Raw genomic sequence first — 22936 nt, 5'->3', positions numbered from 1 at the left:
CTACTCAAAGGAATCTGCGTTTAGGCAGTTTAGAACATCTCCTGCCTCTCACAGTTGGGAGGCTCTGAACAATCACATGTGGCTGGAAAAACCTATTCAGGCAGGCTAGAGGATTTCCAAAGGAGTTTGTAGGTTAAACACTGTCACACCCAAGAATTATTAACTGGAGCTGTAAGCTAACTCTTTTTTCAGAGAGAGGTAGTGGGAGACAGCCCCCCGTAAAGTCAGAGGTGTAGGTGAAAGCACAAAGCAGAAAGTAGGCAGACTCTGGTTTTGGGGGTAGATGCTCGAGAATTTCCAGGGGGACTCCTGAGGCTCGATCCCGCCTTTGCGTATGCCAAGCCTCCTTCCTCATGACCTTTGTCATGGGCGGAGTGCCTCACGCTGGCTCCCGGCAGTGATAGAATTCCAGTTGAGCTATTACAGATCCTCACTCAATATGCAATATGCCGGCTCCCAGCAAGGTTGAGTAACTTACCCAAGGTCACACAGCTAGTAAGCATGCCAGACTGCAAAGCTGTGCTCTTCACATAAACTGAGTCTTGTGCAGACGGTGGGAGGCTGGGTGGGAGCAGAGGTTGGTCTAGAGCAGAGTGGCCAGGAGGCGTAGACGGCCCCCAGCCCTGGCTGTCTCTGCCTAGCATCCTACTGTGGGCAGAGGGTCAGGAGCCTGCCCAGGCCTGCCCCCGCAGGACCTGTTGTGAGAAGCCAAGCAGAGAGCCTCGATGGCTGCAGGGCTGCCTGGGCCAACCACCCAGAGCCTTTCACCCCAAGCTTTGTTCTCAGGTCTTTCTCATCTTTGCTGGGAGCCAGAAGGCAGTGGACCAGGGCTGAGAACCCAGAAGGGGCTCACAGAGAGGACTGAAGAATTTGGTAAATCACCCACTCCGCCACCCCACACACTCAGCTGTCAACCCCATGGCCAAGGGACCTCAGACGCCAGACTCACCCTGCTTCCCCACACTTCAGTGTGCTACGTTTATGGGTGACGTTTACCATCTGAATTATACCTCTTAAACCATCACCGATTTTGAAAATAAAAAAAATTGAAGTATAGTTGATTCAGAATACTGTGTTCGTGTCAGAGGCACAGCACAATGGTTCAGGCATATATATATATATATATATTTTTTTTTTTTTCAGATTATTTTCCACTGTAGGTTATTCTAAGATATTAACCGTAGCTCCCTATTCTATACAGTAAATCCCTTTTGGCTGATCTACTTTATATATAGTATTTTGTATCTGGAAATAATTGCCTTTATTCATGTATCTGGCTGCACTGGGTCTCAGTCGCCGCGTACAGCGTCTTTGGTTGTGGCATGTGGAACCCTAGATTCCCGATTAGTTTCCTGACCAGGGATTGAACCCGGACCCCCTGTATGGGGAGTGCAGAGTCTTAGCCACTGAGCCACCAGGGAAGCCTCACGCTCTTTCCATTTTGAAGCAAAATCTGCTTTGCTGCTTTGGTTTTGCCCTGGTCGACTTTACTGAGGTCTGATTATAATAAAACACACGCCTGTTAGTGACTTTTGACAGATGTATACACACCCACGTAAACACCACCACAATCACCATCTGGATCGTTTCCACCCTCCCAGAAAGGTTCCTCACGTCCCTTTGCAATAAATGCCCCCCACCCACCCCTCCCCAGGGAGGAACGGATGTGATTTCTATCGCTATACATTAGCTCTCCCTGTTCTTGAACTTCACACAAATGGGTCATGCAGTAATTGCGTCTTCTTAGCCTCCACCTAATGTCTGTGAGATTACATCAGTTCATCTACCCTGTTGCCTCTGCCAGTGTCTTTTTATTGCATAGGTTGTGTGAAGGTATCGTATTTAGTGTGTCCATTCTCCTGTTGGCCGACATTTAGGCTGTTTCCAACTTGGCTCTAATGAACAATGCTGCGATGATCGTTCGGGTTCAGGTTTTTATATGGATACGTTTTCATTCCTGTTGGGTGACTATCTGGGAGCTGAATTACTGGGTCACAGGTTAAGCCCATAGAACTTCCCAGGTGGCGCTAGTGGTAAAGAATCCAACGGTTTTAAGCTGAGGTTCCAATGGGCTTCCTTGATGGCTCAGTCTCAGTGGTAAAGAAGTGCTATGCAGGATACACAGGAGACGAGGGTTTGATCCCTGTGTTGGGAAGATCCCCTGGTGGAGAGCATGGCAACCCACTCCAGTATTCTTTTCCGGAGAATCCCATGGACAGAGGAGCCTGGAGGGCTACAACCATAGGATGGCACAGAGTCAGATAAGACTGCAGCCACTTAGCACGCACTGCAGAGTAAGTGTCGGAGAAGGCAATGGCACCCCACTCCAGTACTCTTGCCTGGAAAATCCCATGAACGGAGGAGCCTGGTAGGTTGCAGTCCATGGGGTTGGGAAGAGTCGGACACGGCTGAGCAACTTCCCTTTGACTTTTCACTTTCATGCATTGGAGAGGGAAATGGCAACCCACTCCAGTGTCCTTGCCTGGAGAATCCCAGGGATGGGGGAGCCTGGTGGGCTGCTGTCTATGGGGTGGCACAGAGTCGGACACGACTGAAGTGACTTAGCAGCAGCAGGGTAAGTGTATATTTACAAGAAACTGTCAAACTGTTTTCCAAAGGGTTTGTGCCCCTTTGTACTCTCATCAACAACAAATGAGAGGTCCGTGACTTCCCATCGCCTTGCCAAGGATTAGCACTGCCCGGCTATTTAATTTTAGCTATGCTCTGGATCTGAAGGGCTCTCTTACTGGGATTTTATTTATTTTTTTGATTTAATGAAGTTTTATTTTTCAAAATGTACAGCTGGTGGGACCTGTTCATGCATCTTCACCAGCAGCTGGGGCATCTCCACCCTTGGTGTTTCTGGTGTAAATCACTTGAGCTCTGTGCTTTGAAACCAGTTTAAAAAGTCCTTTACTGAGGAGTTCCTGAAGGGCTGCTCTGGCCAGGGAACCATGAATCTTCAGTCTCTCAGAGACGACAGCTGGAGTTATAAGCTTATAGTTGGGAACTTTACAGAGTTTGTCATATGTTGCTTTGTCAAACAAGACTAGGTTATTGAGTTTGTCCTGGAGTTTGCCTTTGGACCACTTCTTTTTGGCCTTGCCCCCAGATTTGTTCACTGGATCTTTGTCTTTCTTGGCCGACTTTCCGGCATCTTTCTTCTTCTTGTCGTCCTTGGGTGGCATAGCAAAGCCCAGAGAGCAGCTGCAACCACTCCTTTTTGGGATTTTAATGTGCATTTCCCTCGAGACTAATAACATAGCGCATCTTTCCTGTGTTTATTGGTCATTTGTACCTTTTCTTTGGTGAGCTGCCTATTCAAGTCTTTCGGATTTTGTTATTCCCCCATCTCTCCCAACCCACAGCCCCTCCCCCGGCCATCACCACCTGCAGTATACCCTCTTGCTTTAAGTCCGTTCTAAATGAAGGCTGCCTTTCTCCAAGGAGACCACAGTCAGCCCCACCCCACAGGGATTCTTCTCTCTGAGCTCCTTCAATACCCATCTGCCTCTGCGCCTGTTTAACACAGCATCTGCCTCATATAGTACCACTTAGATGTCCAAAGGGTGGACGAGGCTGGACGGGGGGCTTCTTGATACCAGAAAGTTCACAAACAGTGGGATTCCGCCCTTATAGAAGTATAATATTGCACATTAATAGCAACTATGCGTTTTAAAATTATAGGTATCCCCCTCCCTGAAAATGTCAGACTATCTGAGAAAAGAGGAAAGTAAAGGTGGAATAGGGAGTGGGAAGGTCACTCCCCCATCACCACACCATGCCTCTGTCTTAAGAATCTCTGATAAAAGCAAAAGATAATTGGGCTTGGAGGAGATGTCCTGGATTTGAGTTCTAGTTCTGCTGTTTAGTAACTGTGGGGGGTGGGCTGTGGGCAGATCTGGGCCTCCATCAATTAAATGGGGATGACTTCTTCCTCTGGGAGTTGTGGGGGTTACACGAAACCTGTCAAGTATGCAGAGGCAGTTGTAAACTGTAAGGAACCGGGTGTGTGCGTGTGTTTGCTTGGGGGTGTGTGCTTTGGCCTGTTAAATTACAAACTCTTTAGAATAGCTGACCTGGTAAATAAAATCTTGCCTTTATATATATTTAAAAAAAAAAAATTGGACGGATAAACGCACAAGAAATCATGAAGGAAAACGCCAAGGAAGATAAAAGAACCCAAGTCCTAAGCGTTCCGGACTCTGTTTCCGGTTTCTCTTCCGTTTCCTCCCCTCCTCCTCCTCCTCGCCTTCCTCTCCCCCTTCTCCTCCCTCCTCCAAAGGGCTCCTGCCCGCCCCCACCACCCCAGGCCTCATTTTAAAGGGACCTCCATATGAAACCATATGAAAAAACCGTACGAGAAAAGAGAGAGGACCCTCAGAAATGGAGGAGGATGTTTGCACAACACAGCGGCTTTGCTCCCAGGGCCAAGGCCAGACTCCCACAGCGCCGGGTCAGGGCCTGGGCAGATGGGAAGGGCCAGGACGGGTGCTGCTCCAGTCTCCAGGGCCCTTTGCAGTGGCCTTCAGCCCCGGGCACCCCTGAGTGAGCGGTACCTCAGAGGAACCCCACCTGGATGGTCAGCTCTGAATGGGTTTTCTCTACAGCAATCCCTTTTCAGTCCCAAACTCACTGGGCTAGAGAGACAGCTCCCCACGTGCCGCTGCTAAAGCTGGATTCAGAGGGGAGCACCCCACCACCACCACCACCGCCACTACTCAGAGGCTTGAATGAGGCCTTGAACTTTCTGTCCCATGAATTCACACATCTTTCCCAGCATGTTTCAGGTCCTGAAGATAAGACTGGAGAAAAAGCGGCAAAGTGAGGCCTGCTGGTACCAGCGTCCCCTCTGTGGGTAGAGACAGGGGACGAATGTCCGTGTCGGGTGTGGAGCGGCTGCTAAGTGCTACTGGGAAAAAATACTTAAGTTCAGGGATTTAAAAAAAGGTCCCACAAACCCGAGCAGGGTGCGGCGCCGGGATTATATAAAGGAGTTATTTGAGGTCAGGCGATCAGGGAAAGTCCTGGGGGAGGAGGGTCTCTACGGGGGTCCTCGCGCCCCCATCCCGCCCGCGCCCGCGTCCCCTACGCGGCGATTTGCTTCTGGCTCCAGGTGGCCTCCCCACCCCCGCGCATCCTTGCGCTCCTCATGCTCCCGTTCTAGTCCCGCCCGCCAGGAGGGTGGCCCGGGACCGGCCGGGTCGCTCTGGGCGCACACCGTGATACCAGGGGCTGGTGTCCCCAGCCGCGCGCGTGACTCCGCCCCGCCCGCCTCCGCTCGCGCTCGGCGCCTCGGCCGCCCGGCGCCGCAGACGCTCCCGATCCTCCGAGTCCTCGGCGGGTGCCCGGCCCGAGCGCGGAGCCCATGGAGCCGGCGGGGGGCGCGCCCCGGGAGAGCGCCGGGGCCGAGGCGCTGCTGGGCGAGCTGGAGGCGCGGGTGCAGGAGGTGGTGAGGGCGAGCTCGTGGTGGGAGCGCCACGGCGTGGACTGCGCCATCCTCGCGCTCAGCCTCCTCGCTTTGCCACCCGGTGAGGGACACGGGGACTGGGGGCTGCGGGGCCCGCTGGGCGGCGGAGGAGGGTGTCGGGGCGGGCGGCGGGGTGGGGTAGATGGCGCTTGCCCGGGACGCTAGGACAGAGGGTCAGCCCGGGAAGTCTGGTTGGGGTGTCCTGACTTGTGTACCCGGAGATGCCCCGATGGATGAAGGGCAGTGGAGGAGAAAGTTGAGCCGAGTCAGGGAGAAGCGGCGGCGGGGTGGGGTGGTGCGGGTGGTGAGGGGGGAGATGAGATGGCCTGGGGAGGGGGAGGGTGCTCCATAGGGCGCCCGGGGAGGGGGCGAGGGGCGTGTTCCCTGGTCCTCGCCTGGCCAGGACCCCCCTACCGTGCCCTGTCGCCACCGCTCCTCTGGCAGGGGCGCGGAATCAAGATTCCCGGCCTCTCCTCTGTGAGTCAGTGGCTCTCTGTCTTGTCTCAGAGCCTTCAGAGAGAGCCAACCCATCCCACTCGGGCCTTCGTGGAACCTGCCACACCACTATCCGTGGCAGTCCCCAGGGCTGGGCCCTCTTTGGCCGGGGCTTCCAGGGGTGCAGGCTGGGGCATTTGGGCTCAGATCTCCAAGAACCAGAGAAAGACCCACCCTCCCCCCGCAGGTTTCCTGTGCCTGCGCTCTGACAGCCCCCTGGTCTTTGCCCTGGGCATCACCATACTGGGGGTGTGCCACTACACACTGACCGTCAAGGGCAGCCACCTGGCCACTCATGGTGCCCTCACCGAGTCCAGAGGCTGGAGCAAGGTCTGGACGCTTTTCTTTGTGGAGGTGAGCCTGGGACGGGGTGGGAGCCGCTGCGGGGCCTTGGTGTGAGAATCCAGGCATGCACAGCCCTGTGAGCCCTCGAGGGCCAGCAGCTGTGGCGCTTGGCACATGGGCCCAAGCGTGTCGCCTGTCTGCACTACGGTCTGTGTGTGTCTGTGTGTGTGCACGACCCCAACCCCTTGAGAGGGTAGAGGGCTGCATGAGGAATGATCAGTGCTCAACTGAGGCTGGGGATGCAGCCGGAGCACCGGTTTCTCCTGGGGGCGGCTCTCTTCTCCACAACACTGGTTCAGGAGGGTGGACCTTCTTCCTCTCCCCAGGACTCCTGCAGCTGGCAGTCCTGGCTACAACCTTTGGGCTTCCTGGTTTTGCAGTTGGGGTTTGGGATGTGAATGATGGACAGAGGGCAGGGGGAGCAGGGGCCTGGTGTCTGTCCCAGCACCCCAGTTCCATAACAGCCCCCACCTCCTGACACCTGGCAATGGTGGAGCCTCCTAGAAGCCCCCTGCTTCCCCGGGTCTGTACCGGGAGGGCCCCTCCTCTCTCCTGACTCTTGCCCCGCTTCTCCCACCATCTCCCCAGCCTGCCTCAGCCTGTGGGCACGGTCAGGAAGGCAAAGGTGTCTGGCCTGGTTCCCCTTCTGTCTGGACTGGTCTCAGGTCTCCGATGCTCTGACACCCCCTCTTCCCTCCCTTCCAGGTGATCCCCCACCAGGGACCCTGGGTCCCTTATGAACAAATGTGAAAGCTGGTACCAGAAACAGCCCTTTTCTGCCAGGAACTGGTTACTGTGACCAATTAACTCAATTATTAACTTTTCTTTTTTTTAAAAAGAGCTTTTATTTGTTTATTGGCCGCACCAGGAAGCAGGTGGGATCTTAGTTTTCCAACCAGGGATGGAACCCTCACCCCCTGCTTGGAAGCTCAAAGTCTTACCCACTGGACCACCAGGGAAGCCCCTCAATTACTAACTTTTAATAAAGTTATATAACTTTACATAACTGTACATGCACGCACACAGGACGTTTTATAAAAGTATAGTGCATGAGTTAGATGAGAGGAAGCACTGTCTGTCCAGCACCCTCCATCGCCTTCACTGTCCCCAAACCCACCTCTCCCACCTGCGCACGTTTCTATTTTTTTTCTTAAAGGGAGGGAGATTCCTTAATTTTTCATTTTTTATTTTATGTTTTATTTATTTGGCTTCAGGCCTTAGTTGCGGCACTTGGGATCTTTGATCTTCGTTGCGGGATCTTTAGTTGCAGCATGTGGGATCTAGTTCCCCAACTAGGGATTGAACCTGGGCCCCCTGCATTTGGAGCGCCAAGTCCTACCCACTAGACCATCAGGGAAATCCCTGCACACATTTCTAAAATGCAAAGGACAAGGGGGGTCTTCTGGTCCAGTGGGTAAGACGCCAATGCAGGTTTCCCAATGCAGGTTCTTGGGTTTGATCCCCAATCAGCGATCTAGATCCCACATGCTGCACCGAAGACCCAGCATAGCCAAATAAATAAAAGTAAAGAAATATACTTTTTAAAAAGGACAAGGGGAACCAATGGGTCCTCAGGGTCCATTTCAAGACAGTCTTCTTCCCAGGGATCCCTGAGCGTTGGTCTCAGCCAGGCTCTAAGGTACAGACCCAACCCTGGAGCCAGGGTCAGATGCCACCACCCCCCAAGTTTGTAATCACAAGCAGGGGAGGAACCAGGATGTTGTGCTATCACGTGGGCTCTGTCAAAGCTGCACTGAGCCCCAGAGGCCTGGGGGCGGCTGAGAAGCTGGAGTCTTCCCAGCCTCCCCAGATGGAGGGCTCCGGCTGAACCACAGCGCGGGACCCACCCGGAGGGACCCCGGCAGCCTGGTGGCTGCACCTCGTCTCGTCCCCTGGGACCCAGGGCAGTGGCCTCATCTTTGCCTCTTTAGTCCCTGGCGCAGGGCTGAGCTCAATGTTTGTAGAAGATGACCCTGCAGGGGACACGGGGACAAGGTCTGGGGAAGAGCAGGCTGCCGGAAGGTCACAGCCTGGAGGCGGGTGAACCCCACGTAGGGAAGGCTTGGCTTCCATCCCCAGCTGTGACGGCTGGTATGCTGCAGGCAGATTGCAAATTTCTTGAGGGCAACCTGAGTGGGAGGCCTCTGCTTTTCCACCCCCCATGCCTCAAGGCGTGGCCCTGACTCTGGCCAACCTCAGGGAAGATCCAGCTCCCAGTGGGAAGGAGGGGACGGCTCCACCTCCTCGGCCACTGGCATGGGTAGGGTGAGTGAATTCTTTTGTCAACCAGGCAGCGGACAGTGTCGGGGCCACCTTGGACACACTGACTCTGTGACCTTGGACAAGTTACTTAATTTAGCATCTAAGTATTGGTTTCTCCATGTAATAAATGAGAATAATAATGTTACCTCCTTTGTGAAACCAGTGTGAATATTAAACGAGACACCCTAGATCTTCATTAGGGCCTGGGCCTGACTCTTCAATGCCTGCTTCCAAGTAACAAGCTCCCCGACCACCCCCATCACCTTTTTTTTTTCCCTCTGGAGGGAACACACAGTCAGTTGCAAGGAAAAGGTTAGTGGTTTTTCTTACTTGTTTTGTTTGTTAGCGGTTTTTTTTTTTTTTTTAAACTGCTTTAAATGCTTTAGTTTTCTTTTTTTTTTTTTTAACACTTTTGTCTGCGCTGGATCTTTGTTGCTGCACGGGCTTTTCTCAGTAGTGGCGAGCTGGGGTTCCTCTCCAGTTGTGCTCTGGCTTATCACTGCGGTGGCTTCTCCTGTTGTAGAGCAACAGAGCTCTCGCGCGTGAGGGCTTCAGAAATTGCGGCTCCCAGGCTCTGGAGCCTGTGCTCATTAGAGCGGCACATGGGCTGAGTAGCACCACGGCATGTGAGATCTTCTCGGACCAGGGATCGAACCTGTGTCTCCTGTATTGGCAGGCGGATTCTTTACCCAACGTTGAGCCACTAGGGAAGCCCAGCGTTGTTTATTTTTAACTGAAAGGTTGACCGGCTTATACAAAGTTCAATGGAGCTGTGTGGGGGGTGTGTGTGTGTGTACTGAGGGGGCTGTTTGCTGAGGCCCTGAACCATACCTGTCCTTCACATCACACAGAGGACCAGCTCTTGCCACGTAGGATCTCAGCAGACTACCTGGGACCCTCCTGGATCCCCGGCTTCCCCATCTTTCACGTCCCGTTGTCTCTTTCCTCCTCCGCTTGTCGACTGCCTACGCTCTTTCCAAACTGTGACCCTCAGGAGGCAGCATCACCATAGAAGAATCTAGTCCCCTAGTCACAGCCTCAGGTGTCACCTGGAGTGTCACTGGCTTTCCTGGCGCACCCAGCTTTTGCCAGGCCTCTTTCACAATCTGCTGGCACAAGCTGGGGGTGAGAGGTCACCCTCTTTGACCCGTTGGATCTGAGGGGAGGGCAGGCAGGATGGCGGGGGTGGCTGACATCCAGGTTGCTATTGCTTCTCTGCTAAAGTATCCAAAATCATATACCCCACTCACGCCAGGACTGACTTCCCTCCGAACACCCACTTCCCGTCTACACCACAAAGTTCCATTCCATTCAGTGCACCTCTGACCCCCTCCCTTGCCCACGGATTACCCTCGCCTGCCTGCTCCTTGTCCTGGGTTATGTCATGAGGACTTCCAGTTATCTTCTTGGGTACTGCCTGTCAAGGGCCACAGGGATGTAGGGGCAGGCTAGGGTGGGCAGGCCCCTATGGTTCAAGTACCGCAGCTTGGAAAAGTTTACTTTTTAATTTATAGTTGATTTACAATGTTGTGTTAATTTCTATTATACAGCAAGGTGATTCAGTTACACACACACACATATATATATATATATACACACATTCTTCTTCATATTCTTTTCCATTATGGCTTATCGTAGGGTATTCACTCATTCTCTGTGTAATAATTTGCATCTGCTGACCCCAAACTCCCAGTCGCTCCCCCATCCCTCTCCCACTTGGCAACCCCAAGTCTGTCCCCTGTGTGTGTGAGTCTGTCTCCTGTGTCTGCGAGTCCGTCCCCTGTGTCTGTGAGTCCGTCCCCTGTGTCTGTGAGTCCGTCCCCTGTGTCTGTGAGTCCGTCCCATGTCTGTGAGTCCGTCGCCTGTGTCTGCGAGTCCGTCCCCTGTATCTGTGTGTCCGTCCCCTGTGTCTGCGAGTCTGTCCCCTGTGTCTGTGAGTCTGTCCCTGTGTCTGTGAGTCCGTCCCCTGTGTCTGCGAGTCCGTCCCCTGTGTCTGTGAGTCCATCCCCTGTGTCTGCGAGTCCGCTCCCTGTGTCTGCGAGTCCGTCCCCTGTGTCTGTGAGTCTGTCCCCTGTGTCTGTGAGTCTGTCCCCTGTGTCTGTGAGTCTGTTCCTGTTTCGTAGATAAATTTATCACATATAAGTGATATCGATCATACGGTATTTGTCTTTCTCATTCTAACTTACTTAATATGATAATCTCTAGGTCCATCCATGTTGCTGCAAGTAGTAGTATTTCATTCTTTTTTATGATTAATATTCCATATAATATATATATTTTCACATCTTATAATCATGTTATATTCCATATAGTATATATTATCATATAATATATATATGTATGTATATCCCACACCTTCTTTATTCATTCATGTGTTGATGGGCATTTAGTCTGTTTCCATGTCTTGGCTATTATAAATAGCGCTGTAATGAACACAGGGATGCATGTATCTTTTCGAATTATAGTTTTCTCCAGATCCATACCCAGGAGTGGGTCACAGGATCATATGGCAACTCTATTTTCAGTTGGGGAAGATTAACTCCTGCAATCAGGAGGCCTTTAGGGACTCCCTTGCCAGTCACTCACAGTCAAGATGTTCCCCTAAGTGGGAGGGAACAGGCCGTGCCAGTTACTAAGCTCCATTGTGTCTCAACTTCCAACTCTCCTTTTAAAGTCGGCTTTGTGCTATGGGGGTGGTGTCACAGCTGGTCCACGGAGAGCCCCGGCCGGCTCTGCCCTGGGGGAGGGGTGTCACCCGGGGGAAAACTGTCACCTTCTTTCCAGTCCCCTGTGCTGGTGGTGGAAACCAAGCCCGAGCCCAGAACCCCCAGCCTGATTATGATGCTTGAACAATTCCGATTCTCTTCCTACCAGTTCACCGTGGCCTTTACCTTCTGGGTCTTCTCTCACCTTCTTTCTTTTTGGCCCCACCTGAACCCTGAGGGGTGGTCCTCTGAGTATGCGCCACTGTGATTTTTAAATTTTTTAATTAAAAAAATATATTTAGCAGGCAAACTCAGATCTGTAGTACAAAATATACTTCTTTTAAAAAAAAATAAAAACTTTTGTACTTTTGAAATAATTAGAGATTCACAAGACAGTGCAAAAACAGATGAGAGAGGACAGAGCGGTCCAGTGGACCCTTTACCTAGACTCCTCAGTAGTTACATATATTGTCATTCAACATATGACATTCAGGACTTCCCTGGTGGCTCAGTGGTAAAGAATTCACCTGCCAATGCAGGAGACGTGGGTTCGATCCCTGAGGGAGGAAGGTCCCCTGGAGAAGGAAATGGCAACCCACACCAGTATTCTTGCCTGTGAAAGCCCATGGACAGAGGAGCCTGGCGGGCTACAAGTCTGTGGGGTCGCAGAGAGTCAGACACAACTGAGTGACTCAACAGCGATTCAACACACCAGGACATTGACTTTGTGTGTGTGTGTCTGTGCGATTTTATCACATATGCAGATTTGTAAAATGTACTTGCAAGGGGTCGTCTGGCAGTTCCCACACCGGTGGGTCTCTAAAAGCTTGGCCCCTGTGGGCTTGCGCATGGGCCCCCAGAGGCTGAGGATGCTGGAGCAGGATCAGGTGGTCGTCTGTGGGTGGTGGCACTGAGCCTGGTGAGTGTCCTTGGGCGGGTATGGTGGTAGGGGGGCTTGGAGAAAAGGGTGGGGCTGCTCCCAGGGGGCCCGTGGCTGCCCAGTGGGGAGGGGAGACTTGGAGGGAAGCTGGGTTTGCTGGGGAGATCTAGTGTTGGCAGTTGAGGCTCCACATGGGCATTGGCTGAGCAGCTCAAAATCACCAAGCTTTCGCTCCTGGCCCAGCCCTCTGCTGGGTGCTGGGGACACAATGGTGAGCAGAACCCTCTTCCAGTTCCCCAAGGGCTCAGAGTCCAGTGGGTAAACAGGCACACACGAATGACATCAAAATAATAGAAGTCTTAATTATACCAACTGACTATTACTGGGTGCTTACTGTGTAGTTGATGTTAATAATCACGCCTCCCTGTGAGGTCAAACCTATTATCACCCTTACTTTGTGGATGAGGAAACACTGGTCTGGCAGGTTAAGTCACTTGCCCCCAGCTGCTCAGCTACTACACGATGCAGCCCAGGGCCTGGGCAGGCAGACTGTGAAGGCGGCTGTGTGAAGGCCGTGGGAACACAGAGAGGAGAGAGCGTGGCAGGGACATGGTCAGTGTCTGCAGGTGTTTTGGGCTGTGATGACTAGGGTGTGTCTGTACATGCGTGCAAGTGTGTATGCACATGCCTGCAAGTGTTTATGTGTTGCTCCTGGCATCTAGCAGATAGGGGCCAAGGTTGCTGGTAGACAGTCTACTGTGCACAGGATATGGAATGAAAAAGTATGAAAGTGTTAGTCCCTCAGTGGTGTCTGACTCTTTGTAACGCCATGGACTGTAGCCTGACAGGCTCCTCTGTCCATGGGCTTTTCCAGACAGGAATACTGGAGTGGGTTGCAATTCCTTCCTCCAGGGGAATCTTCCCTTCCCAGGGATCGAACCCAGGTCTCCCACATTGCAGGCAGATTCTTTACCATCTGAACCACCAGGGAAGCCCCCAGTCCCCAGGGCAATAGTGGCGAGGCTGAGAACCCCTGGTGAGAGCGTCTGGAGGAGACGCTGTCAGGACAGGCTGGCTGGGCCCAGAAGTGGGAAGGTGGTTGCTGGTTCGACTTTTTGTGACCCCATGGACTATAGCACACCAGTCTCCATAGAGTTCTCCAAGCAAGAATACTGGAGTGGGTTGCCATTTCTGTTTCCACATCCTATACTTAAAAAACAAAACAAAACAAAACATTATTTGGCTGTGCCGGGTCTTAGTTGCAGCATGTGAGATCTTTAGTTGAGACATATGGGATCTAATTCCCTAACCAGGGATGGAACCCAGGCCCCCTGCACTGGGAGCATGAAGACTTAGCCATGGGACCACCAAGTAAGTCCCCAGGTGTCCTATACTTGATTTGACAAACTTAAAGCAGGGAAGACTCCAGCCCACAGTCCCTCCTGCCTGAGGGATGCTGCCTCTGGGACAACCCCCAGCCCCTCCTCCTCACCCTGCCCATCCCGTGGCCCTCTTCTCCTGTCCCCGTCTCCGGAGTGACCCCCGCCCCCCAGGCTTTGAGCTGGAGACTCGGCTCCTGTCTTGATTGCCTCCTCTTCCTCTTCATCCCTTCCTCCAGATCCCTCCTTCTGCCCCTGCCCTCTGGTCCTCACCTCTCTCAGTGGGCACACCTACAGCTTCCGCCCGGCACCTGCCTCATCCTGACCCTCCCCTTCCGATCCAGTAAATGACCTATTTGAAGCCCAACTCTGTGTCCTAATCTTATAATGACGGTTTTCAATCCTGCAAAGTATTGTTTGCTTAAAAATTAAAAGAGGAAAATATTAGAGAACACATAAAGAGATAGAGGACCTCCCTCACCTCCCAGGAGGAAAAAGGGGCAACTGGGGGGTCAGGTAGGAAGAAGACTCCCCTACCCCACTGTATATTTTTTGAATTATGCAAACATATTACCTGCTCAAAAAATAAATTATTTAAAAAAGTACCAAGTTAGAGAACTTCCTTTGGATGCTGGTGGAGGTCTGAGAATGCTTAATGAATAAACAACTAAATGAGTGAGAGATCTGGGGAGGGACCCCGATTTATTTTAATTTTTATTTATTTGTTTTTGGCTGCCCTGGGTCTTCGCTGTTGCTCTTGGGCTTTCTCTAGTCGTGGTGAGCACCTCTCTGTTAAGGTGCTCGGGCTCCTCACTGCGGTGGCTTCTCTTGCTGTGGAGCACCGGCTTTAGGCGCATGGGCTCCAGTAGTTGGCACTCGAGGGCTGCAGAGTGTGGTGGGTCCCCCAACTGTAGCTGAGAGGAGATGTCAAGAGGAATTATACTGACGTCTACCCAACACTCACTTTGGCCACTTGAGGAGCCTGAGTGCGGCTAAGAGATCTAGGTTCTTAAGTCTGCCTGAGGGTTGTAGAAGGTAGTGATATCAAGAAGTTTCTGGAACTTTCTCTGGGTCTGGATGGGAGATCGTCTTGGGCAAGGCCTGTAAATAATCCTTTGCAGCAGGACCGTCTGTAACGTGTGGCCCTGTCCCCCTACACTTTGATGGGTGCATGTAATACACGCCGAACCCTGTGTCCAGTCTCTCTCCTCCTCCCAAGCCCACCGTGTTCCCGCTCATTCTGGAAAGAACATCTAGATGGGAGGGAGAATTCCAGTGTATAGAAATAGCCTCAGATCTGGGTTTCTTTTCTTTTTTAATGTGGACCATTTTTAAAGTCTTTATTGAATTTGTTATAATTCTGCCTCTGTTGGGAAGCAGTGGGGTCTTAGCTCCCAACCAGGGATGGAACACGAACCTGAACCCCCTCATTAGGAGGTGAAGTCTCAGCCCTGGACCACCAGGGAAGTCCCCTCAGATCTATTCTTATTCTTGCAAAAAGGCAGGTCACACAGATTCCGGAAGCTTGTGCTGAGTCACAAACCACGTGTTACACGGTGGCCCCTGCCCCCACCCAGTTCTCTTGTCTGGGCATGTGGCTGAGAACCTGGCCCTGCAGACCCCTGAGGTCAAGCTCGGAAGGGTTCAGGCCCCAGGCTATTTCTGGCTCAAAGCATGATCAGCTGCTAGTCTGAGCAGAGATGTAGAACTCGGGCCAGAAGGAAGGGCAAGAAGGAAGAGCAGATTGCTGAGTGCAGCTAACATTTCTTGAAGCAAAAAGCAATGCAGACAAGCTCGGCCTTTGGAGCAGAAGTGTGAAGAAGGAAAACAGTTAAAAACAGTCACGGACTTCCCTTGTGGTGCCAATGCAGGGGACACGGTTCGATCCCTGGTCTGGGAAGATCCCATATGCCCAGGGTCAACTAAGCCCACGTGTCACAACTACCGAAGCCCGCACACCCTAGAGCCCGTGCTCGGGAACAAGAGAAGCCACCCTCGAGAAAGTCCATGAGCAGCCGAGAAGTAATTAATAATTAAATTAAAAACAAAAAAACCAACAAAAGCCCAGTTGCTTTTTTCCAAATATAGAACTGTGAGGCTCAAAATACACTTCCAAGCCTTGGGCAGAGGCAGACTGGCCTCTGAGGAGGCCTTGGCAGATCCTGGCAACAGCTCCTTTGTGAACCAACTGTTTGGTCCTTTTTTTAAAAATAATCGATTATATTTTACTTTTTAAAAATTTATTTTTTTATTTGACTGTGCCGTGCGGCATTTAGGGATCCCTGACTGAGGACTGCACCCATGGCCCCTGCCCTGGGAGCCTGCAGCCTTAACCACTGGACCACCAGGGAAGTCCCCTGCTCTGCTCTTTGTGGCTCTCACAGTGACTGGCATTGGGTCGCCCTTCACACCCTCCAGGATATAGGCAGGCAGCGTCTTCAATAAAATTAGCAAAGTCTTCTGGCTTTTGGATAAAATATTGGAAGAGACTGAGGTTGGGTGTGTTAATTTGCATACATCTGCATGAGAAACACTTTGGTGCCTCTTTTATATTCAGAATGACTGCTCTTCTTGGAGTCAGGGAGCTGCTGCTGCTGCTGGCTACTAGCTTCAGAGACTCCCTTGTGGGGTCATGCCAAAGAGTCACCCCTAGGAAGAAGTTAACTCTTGGCCGCCACTGGGGCACCCTCACCCTGGGTGCCACCCTCAGGGACGATTCAGAAGATGGCCTTTCTTCTTCTCTAGACTCCCCTCACTGTGGTGGGCTCAGGATGCAAAGCAGTGTCACGAAGGTGCAGATGTTTCCACCATGAACACTCATGAAATAATTGCCATCAGATGCTCGGAGCTTTGCCTTCAATGCGTCCAGTCCTCCAGCAGCCCTCTCAGACTTGCTGGCCTCCCGCCCCCAAATGCTTTGCAGCATCATGCCGAGTGGATACAGTTGCTTTTTTTTTAAAGATTATTTATTTGGTTGCATCAGGTCTTAGGGGCTTCCCAAGTGCCGCTAGTGGTAAAGAACCTGCCTGCCAGTGCAGGAGACAAGAGATGCGTGTTCCATCGCTGAGTCCCCTGGAGGAGGGCATGGCGACCCACTCCAGTATTCTTGCCTGGAGTATCCCATGAACAGAGGAGCTTGGCGGGCGATAGTCCATGGGGTCGCAAAGAGTCGGTATGGACCAACGAATCGACGTAGCATGCACGCACGCGCACGCGCACCAGGTCTTAGCTGTGGCACCCAACCGCAGGATCTTTCTCAGGGCTCACTGGCTCTTCACTGCAGCGCGTAGGCTTCTCCAGTTGTGCTGTGGGACTCTTGAGTGTGCAGACTCAGTAGTTGTGGCACACTGGGCTTACCTGCCTCCAGGCATGTGGGCTCTTAGTTCCCCAACCAGGGATCGAACCCGCGTCCCCTGCATGGGCAGGCAGATTCTTAACCACCGAACCACCAGGGACGTCCCAGGATGGGGTTGCCGTCCTAGATCCCTGAGAGCTGATGGTCAAGGCTGATGAGCTGGGGGTGGAAGGCAGGAAGGCCTTGGAAAGGCAGGGTCTGGGGAAGGAGGGTCTTTTCGAGGCTCCAGAGGGCCAGCTTTGCTCGCCTGTGATGTGGACCCGCCCCGCTTCTGGCTCCCTCCTCCAGGTATGCACGTCCTTCACTGCGGAGTACGCCAGGTATGGGCACGTGAAGATGCACCACGGCTACACCAACGTGCTAGGCCTGGGGGACTCAAGCACGTGGAGGCTGCCTTGCCTCAACCGCTACGTCTACATGTTCCTCGCTCCTCTCTTGATCCCCATCATAACCCCGCTGGTGGCTGTGGGTGAGTAAGCCAGGGCCGTGCCCTGCAAAGACCTGGTCCCTCCCACCCCACTTCCCTTCCTCCCTCTCATGGCTTCGTGGAGGCTTCATGAAGGAAGCGAGGAGCCCTGAGTTGAGACCAGACAGAAGCCTTCTGAGACAGCCAAGCAGGGTGGAAAGAACTGTGGAGCTGGGGCCCAGTCTGACTTTGCTGCTTACTGGTGGGTGATGACTGCAGGCAGGTAACTTAACGTCTCTGAACTTCAGGTTCTCCCCTGCTCCTCAAGGATGGTGGGAAGGCATAATGAGGTCGTAGATGTAAAAGTGCTTTGTAAAGGCCTCACATTGTTGTATGTTATAATGTTTAGTCTCATAGGAGCAATATTGTAAGGTGGAAGGAGCAGGGGCTAAGGGCTCAAGCCCCATGCCACCACTTACTATTAATATCAGACTGACCTCAGGTTGCTTAATGCTCTGTTTTCTATTCTAAAAATGGGCGAAAGAAAAAAAAAAAGGGAATTCCTTGGTGGTCCAGTGGTTAGGACTTGGCACTTTCACTGCTGGGGCCTGGGTTTGATCCCTGGTCAGGGAACTAAGATCTTGCAAGCCACACGGTGCAGCCAAAGGGGGAAAGAAAAGCGAATGAACTGACTTTTCAGGGCTGTAACTACCTTGGTCGCCCGAGTTTGCACCACTCAGCCACCAGGGAGCCTGCTTATGTTGGATCGGAGCCTTGCCAAACCCAACCCCCCCAATCTCTCGCCCCTTCTGGCAGAGCGGCTGAGAGAGGTGGAGCTCAGGACGGCCCTGCGGACACTGGGCCTGATCTCCCTGGGCCTTTATTCTCAATACTGGCTGCTCCTAAATGTGTCTGGCTTCCAGAGCCCCGGCTCGGCCCTGGCCTGCATGCTCATCACCAGGTCCCTGCTGGCCCACCCTTATCTCCACGTCAACATCTTCCAGGTGAGGCCTCCCCTACCCTGCACACAGGGGAGGGGGACATGGGGACCACCTGGCCGAAGGCTGGACTGTAGATTCTAGGGAGAGAGAGGTCACCAGGTGAAGTACCTCCCTACTCTTACCCTCTGCCCTTCTCCCTGTGGGTCATCACGGAGAGTTTTGGTCTCAGGTAAGTTTACTTCCCTTCAACACTGGCTGCCATTCGAGCACGGATGGGATTTATTAAGCAGCTTCTGTGCAAAGGTGGCATGAGTGGTAAAGAACCCACCTGCCAATGCAGGAGACGTAAGAGACCCGGGTTGGGTCCCTGGGTTGGGAAGATCCCCTGGAGGGGGGCATGGCAATCTGTCCCAGTACTCTTGCCTGGAGAATCCCATGGACAGAGGCGCCTGGTGGGCTACAGTCCATAGGGGTGCAGAGTCAGACATGACTGAAGTGACCTTGCATGCACGTGTGCAAAGTTTACTTGATTAAGCTCCTTAGGGACACAGGTGAATAGGACCCCAGCTCCTAGCCTCAGGGCTCTTACTGTGATGAGCCCGAGGGAAGTGAAGCAAAGGCCACCACCGAGGTCCCAGCGGGCGTGTGTCTAGGTAAGACGCTGGAGATGGGAGGTCTTTGTGGGAGTCCGGCAGCTCAGCGCTCAGTTCTGGGGCCACTTCTGTGGGGACGATCACCTCCCTGGTCCCTGGACCAGTGAGGATCCCAGCCTAGCACTTACAACCCGGCCATTAACGACTTAATCCCATGATGTGGTCCCACAGCTGTGTTCCCTCCACTTGTCTGGTGAGACCAGAAGTTCCCACTCACTTCCTCATCCTCTAGACTGAGGACAAGGCCTGGCAGAGGAGGCGTTTCTTGAACCATGAGCAGGATTTTGATTGTTGAAAGGAGAGCAGAGAAGGGTCTCTTCGGGATGAAGCGAAGGCACAGGGATGTGAGGGACAGTGGGGGGCAGTCGTGGACTTAGAGGACCACAGGGCCAGAGGGACACCCAAACTCCATTCATTGCACTGACGGGGGGAGTGGTCAGGGATGGGCGAGGCTCAGCACAGGACACAGAACCTCAGCCTCCTCGTGCCTCTTCCGGGTCCTGCCGGAGCAGGAGATGAGATGGACACAGGACCCACGGGGCCCCCGGGTGCCAGCTGAGGATGCCGGGGCGGGGTGGGGACACACGGGTCTGCCTGGCCCGGCCCCAGGGCCTGACCCTCGTGTCTGTCACAGCACATTGGGCTGCCCATGTTCTCCCCCGACAAGAAGCCCCGACGGATCCACATGATGAGCCTGGGGGTGCTGAACCTGCCCAGGCTGCCGGTGCTGGACTGGGCGTTTGGCCACTCTCTCATCAGCTGCCACGTGGAACACCACCTCTTCCCCAGGCTCTCCGACAACATGTGCCTGAAGGTAGGCGAGGGTGGGGCTGGAGGGGCTTGGATGAGGGACCTGCCTGAGGGTGGAGGGGGAGTCCCCTTCAGGGCCCTCTGACCAACTGACCTGGCCAGAATTTCCCAGGAAGGGGCCGCTCAGGGAACAAGCAGCAGTGTGGCTTTTGATCAGAAACACTTGGGTTTCTGACCAGGCAGTGTGACTCTGGACAAGTTAACTGAATGTCTCTGAGCCTCAGCTTCCTCTTCTGTAAAATGGGACTAAGCCGTGCTTGGGCTTCCCTGGTGGCTCAGACAGTAAAGAACCTGCCTGCAATGCAGAAGACCCTGGTTCAATCCCTGGGTTGGGAAGATCCCCTGGAGAAGGGAATGGCTACTCACTCCAGTATTCTTGTCTGGAGAATTCCATGGACAGAGGAGCCTGGGGGGCTGCAGCCCATGGAGTTGCAAAGACTCAGACACGACCGAGCAACTAACACTTTCAAGCAGTGCTTATGTTGACAGGTTTTGAAGATAATGGAGAAATGGACCTGAAATGTCAGGCACCTGTGTGTGCTTGGTGAAAGGGAGAGATGGCGTTTATCCCCCTATGCTAAGGAGGACTGTCAGATAGTCAGGATCCCCGGAGAAGAATGCTGGGGATAAAACTCCCTTTCCCTTGCCTGCTGGAAATGTGAGAGTTCTCCCAGCCCCTCAGCTCCTCCCCAGCATCATGCAACAAAGCAGACAGGAGTTGGGGGCTGGGGAGAGGAAGGGTCCCCATGAGGATGGCCTATCTGCAGCCTTTCCTCCCGCCCACCTTCTACCAGGTGAAGCCTGTGGTGTCCCAGTTCCTCCACGAGAAGCAGCTGCCATACAACGAGGACTCCTACCTGGCTCGCTTCCGGCTGTTTCTCCAACGCTACGAGGAGTTCATGGTGCAGACCCCTCCCATCACAGAGATGGTGGGGCTGCAGTGAGGGGTGGGCCAGCCCAGCCACCCTGCTGTCCTTCCTGGGGCCTAACCCTGGCTCTCCTGCCTGTGCTGGCCACCCCTGGGGCCGGGAGGGCGCTGGCTCCTGCCCAGGGGCTGTGCTTCGCTCCACCAGAGTGTGGAGGCGCAGGTGGACAGTGAGGCGGGGAGCTCACGCTGGGGGTTCCAGAGATCACCTGCCCTGCTTGCTTTTTTGAGTTTCGAAGAATAAAGGTGGCTGGGCATTCTGCTCAGTCTGGACCTCAGCCGACTTCATCTCAGGACTAAACAGCTGGATCCTTCCTGCTTCTGCTCTGAGCCTCGGGAAGGCTAGAGGACAGGGATAAGGAGAGGCCCTAGGTTGGGGGCAGGCCAGGAGGGGCATGGAAAGAGAAGGGTCCACCTGCCCCCTGGCGAGGGCCTCCCTGATGCCAGGGAGCTCTGAACTTGGCCACTGCTTCTTCCTGTGCCGTTTGAGGTTCCGGCCCCAAAGGAGCCCTCTCCCCAGGGACCACAGGGAGTGGTTACCTTCGGGAGACTTTCCTAGTATCTCAGCCAGGAAGCCTGTGCAAGACCCTGGCAGCAGCTCCCGAGACTCACAGCACCTGTGAGCTCAAAGTGTGTGTTTTGTGGGGAAGGCTTCAGGAAAGATGAAGGTAGCAAGGGGGTAAGTAGCTTTGAGCAGGACCTTGGCTAGCTCCCCAAGTCGGCTTTGTTTGTGATGTTCCCAAGGGGTGGAAGAATTCTCAACTGGGAGAGGGAGAAAATGACGGGGAGGGTAGCTGAGGCTGGAGAGGGGTTATGGGAACAGGCGCTGGAGGTCAGATGGTCTTGGAGAGGAGAGGAAGGAGTGGGAGAAGGATGGGGGTTCAGACACAAGAGCTGGGAGTCAAGGGCCACGCTTAGCTGTGAAAGGAATGTCTGCAGCCTGGGAGTGAGGCGGAGATGTAAGGGAGTGACTGATGCCAGCCAGAGGAAGAGGCTGGGTACTGGGGACGCCACTGAGATCCAGCCCAAAGCCGGTGGCCTGGAGAGAGAGCTGGGAGCAGCGCTGCCTGGAGGCTGGATGAGAAAGTGGGAGGCAGGGCCAGGCTGGAGGCTGAGGGAGGGTCAGAGAAGGAGGCTGGGCCTCTGACACGAGGCCAGAGCGGTTAGTTTAGAACAGGGTTTCTCATTTCGGCACTGTGATGTTTTGGCCAGATAGTTCTTTGTCGTTGGGGGCCTGTGCTGTGCATTGTAGGATGTTCAGTCGCATCGCTAGCTTCTATCCACTAGGTTGCCAAGTTGGGACAATCAAAAACGTTTCCAGACATTGCCAAATGTCTCCTGGTTGGGGGGCGGGTGGCAAAACCCCTTCTCTGGTTGAGGACACGCAAGCCTATCCTGAGTGCACAATCACCTTGTTTTTCAGTGAAGTCCTTGGACGAGGTGGAGGGCATGCTGACCCTGATAAACGGGAGGCCAAATGCCAGCACGTCGGGTATGGGGAGGGGAGAGGGTCAGGCGAAGGTGTTCTCTGAGCCTGGTCCCGTGAGAGCACCCGTCTCTGGTATGGCCTTAGGCAGCTCTGCTGAGTAGCTCCCACTTGCCTGGCCAGGTCCATTCCCCTCTCCTCCACCCTGCCCTTCTCTCTGGAAGCCTACAGCTCCTGGCCGGTGCCCTCTCCTCCTGCTGCAGCTCTTGCTATTTCTGGAACAGCTCCTTCTTTTTGCTCCTTCAGGGCCTAGGGTGAAAGTGGCTTCCAGCTGTTGATCGTCTCCCCCAGCTCCCCGGGGAGGGGGGCGCTTCACCACATCCTTTATCCTGCCACACCTCTGCACAAAGTTCCTTCATTAAACTCTCTTCAATCAGCCCCTCTGAGCACGCCATCTGGTTCCTGCTGGGAGGCTGACTGATAGAGCAGTTTTAGATCCAAGCAGCCCTCTTGGAAGGAGGCAGGCTTGGCAGCCTCCCCCACCTACTGCTCTGCTATATGTTATTGATGCTCTTTTGAAATGCATTAGCAACTCAGAAATGGCCTTAAGGTCTGGGAATGTGATTAATCAAACAGCTAATTCTCCACATGAAAAATGCAACATCAGAAAAGGCCCCCTTGCACACTCCTGGCTAATGATTAAAACCATCCTAATACAACCAGTGACTTAGTATTACTGATCTGGGCCTGAGTGGGGAACAGGCTGAAGTTGGAGGCCCTGGTACCAGACCTGGCTACACAGCAGGCCCCCAAGAACACTCTATCACTTTGAGGCTTGATTTTCTGTTACTCTGGGATTGTGACTGGAATTGAATGGGCCTTGA

At 53.4% G+C, this 22936-nt stretch overlaps 2 protein-coding genes and 1 non-coding gene across 3 annotated transcripts; 2 read left to right on the top strand and 1 right to left on the bottom strand.

Moving 5' to 3' along the window:
* Window positions 1–2761: 2761 nt before the first annotated feature.
* On the bottom strand, window positions 2762–3224 carry LOC102412975 (40S ribosomal protein S25-like). The gene has a single exon (XM_044938382.2). It carries the CDS (start codon window positions 3186–3188, stop codon window positions 2817–2819), a length of 372 nt encoding a protein of 123 aa, XP_044794317.2. The 5' UTR covers window positions 3189–3224; the 3' UTR covers window positions 2762–2816.
* Window positions 3225–5220: 1996 nt separating this feature from the next.
* Window positions 5221–20904, top strand: FADS6 (fatty acid desaturase 6). The gene is made up of 6 exons (XM_025279475.3): window positions 5221–5531; window positions 6153–6319; window positions 17180–17360; window positions 18114–18301; window positions 19526–19705; window positions 20496–20904. The coding sequence occupies exons 1-6, from the start codon at window positions 5369–5371 to the stop codon at window positions 20643–20645; spliced, it is 1029 nt and encodes a 342-aa protein (XP_025135260.2). The 5' UTR covers window positions 5221–5368; the 3' UTR covers window positions 20646–20904.
* Window positions 17859–17930, top strand: TRNAE-UUC. The gene has a single exon. It is a non-coding gene; the product is annotated as a tRNA-Glu (tRNA).
* Window positions 20905–22936: the final 2032 nt, after the last annotated feature.

This window comes from Bubalus bubalis, chromosome 3, assembly GCF_019923935.1.
Source record: "Bubalus bubalis isolate 160015118507 breed Murrah chromosome 3, NDDB_SH_1, whole genome shotgun sequence".
Taxonomy (NCBI): Eukaryota; Metazoa; Chordata; class Mammalia; order Artiodactyla; family Bovidae; genus Bubalus; species Bubalus bubalis.
Note: the sequence above shows the minus strand (reverse complement) of the source record. Positions and strands in the feature narration are given on the sequence as shown.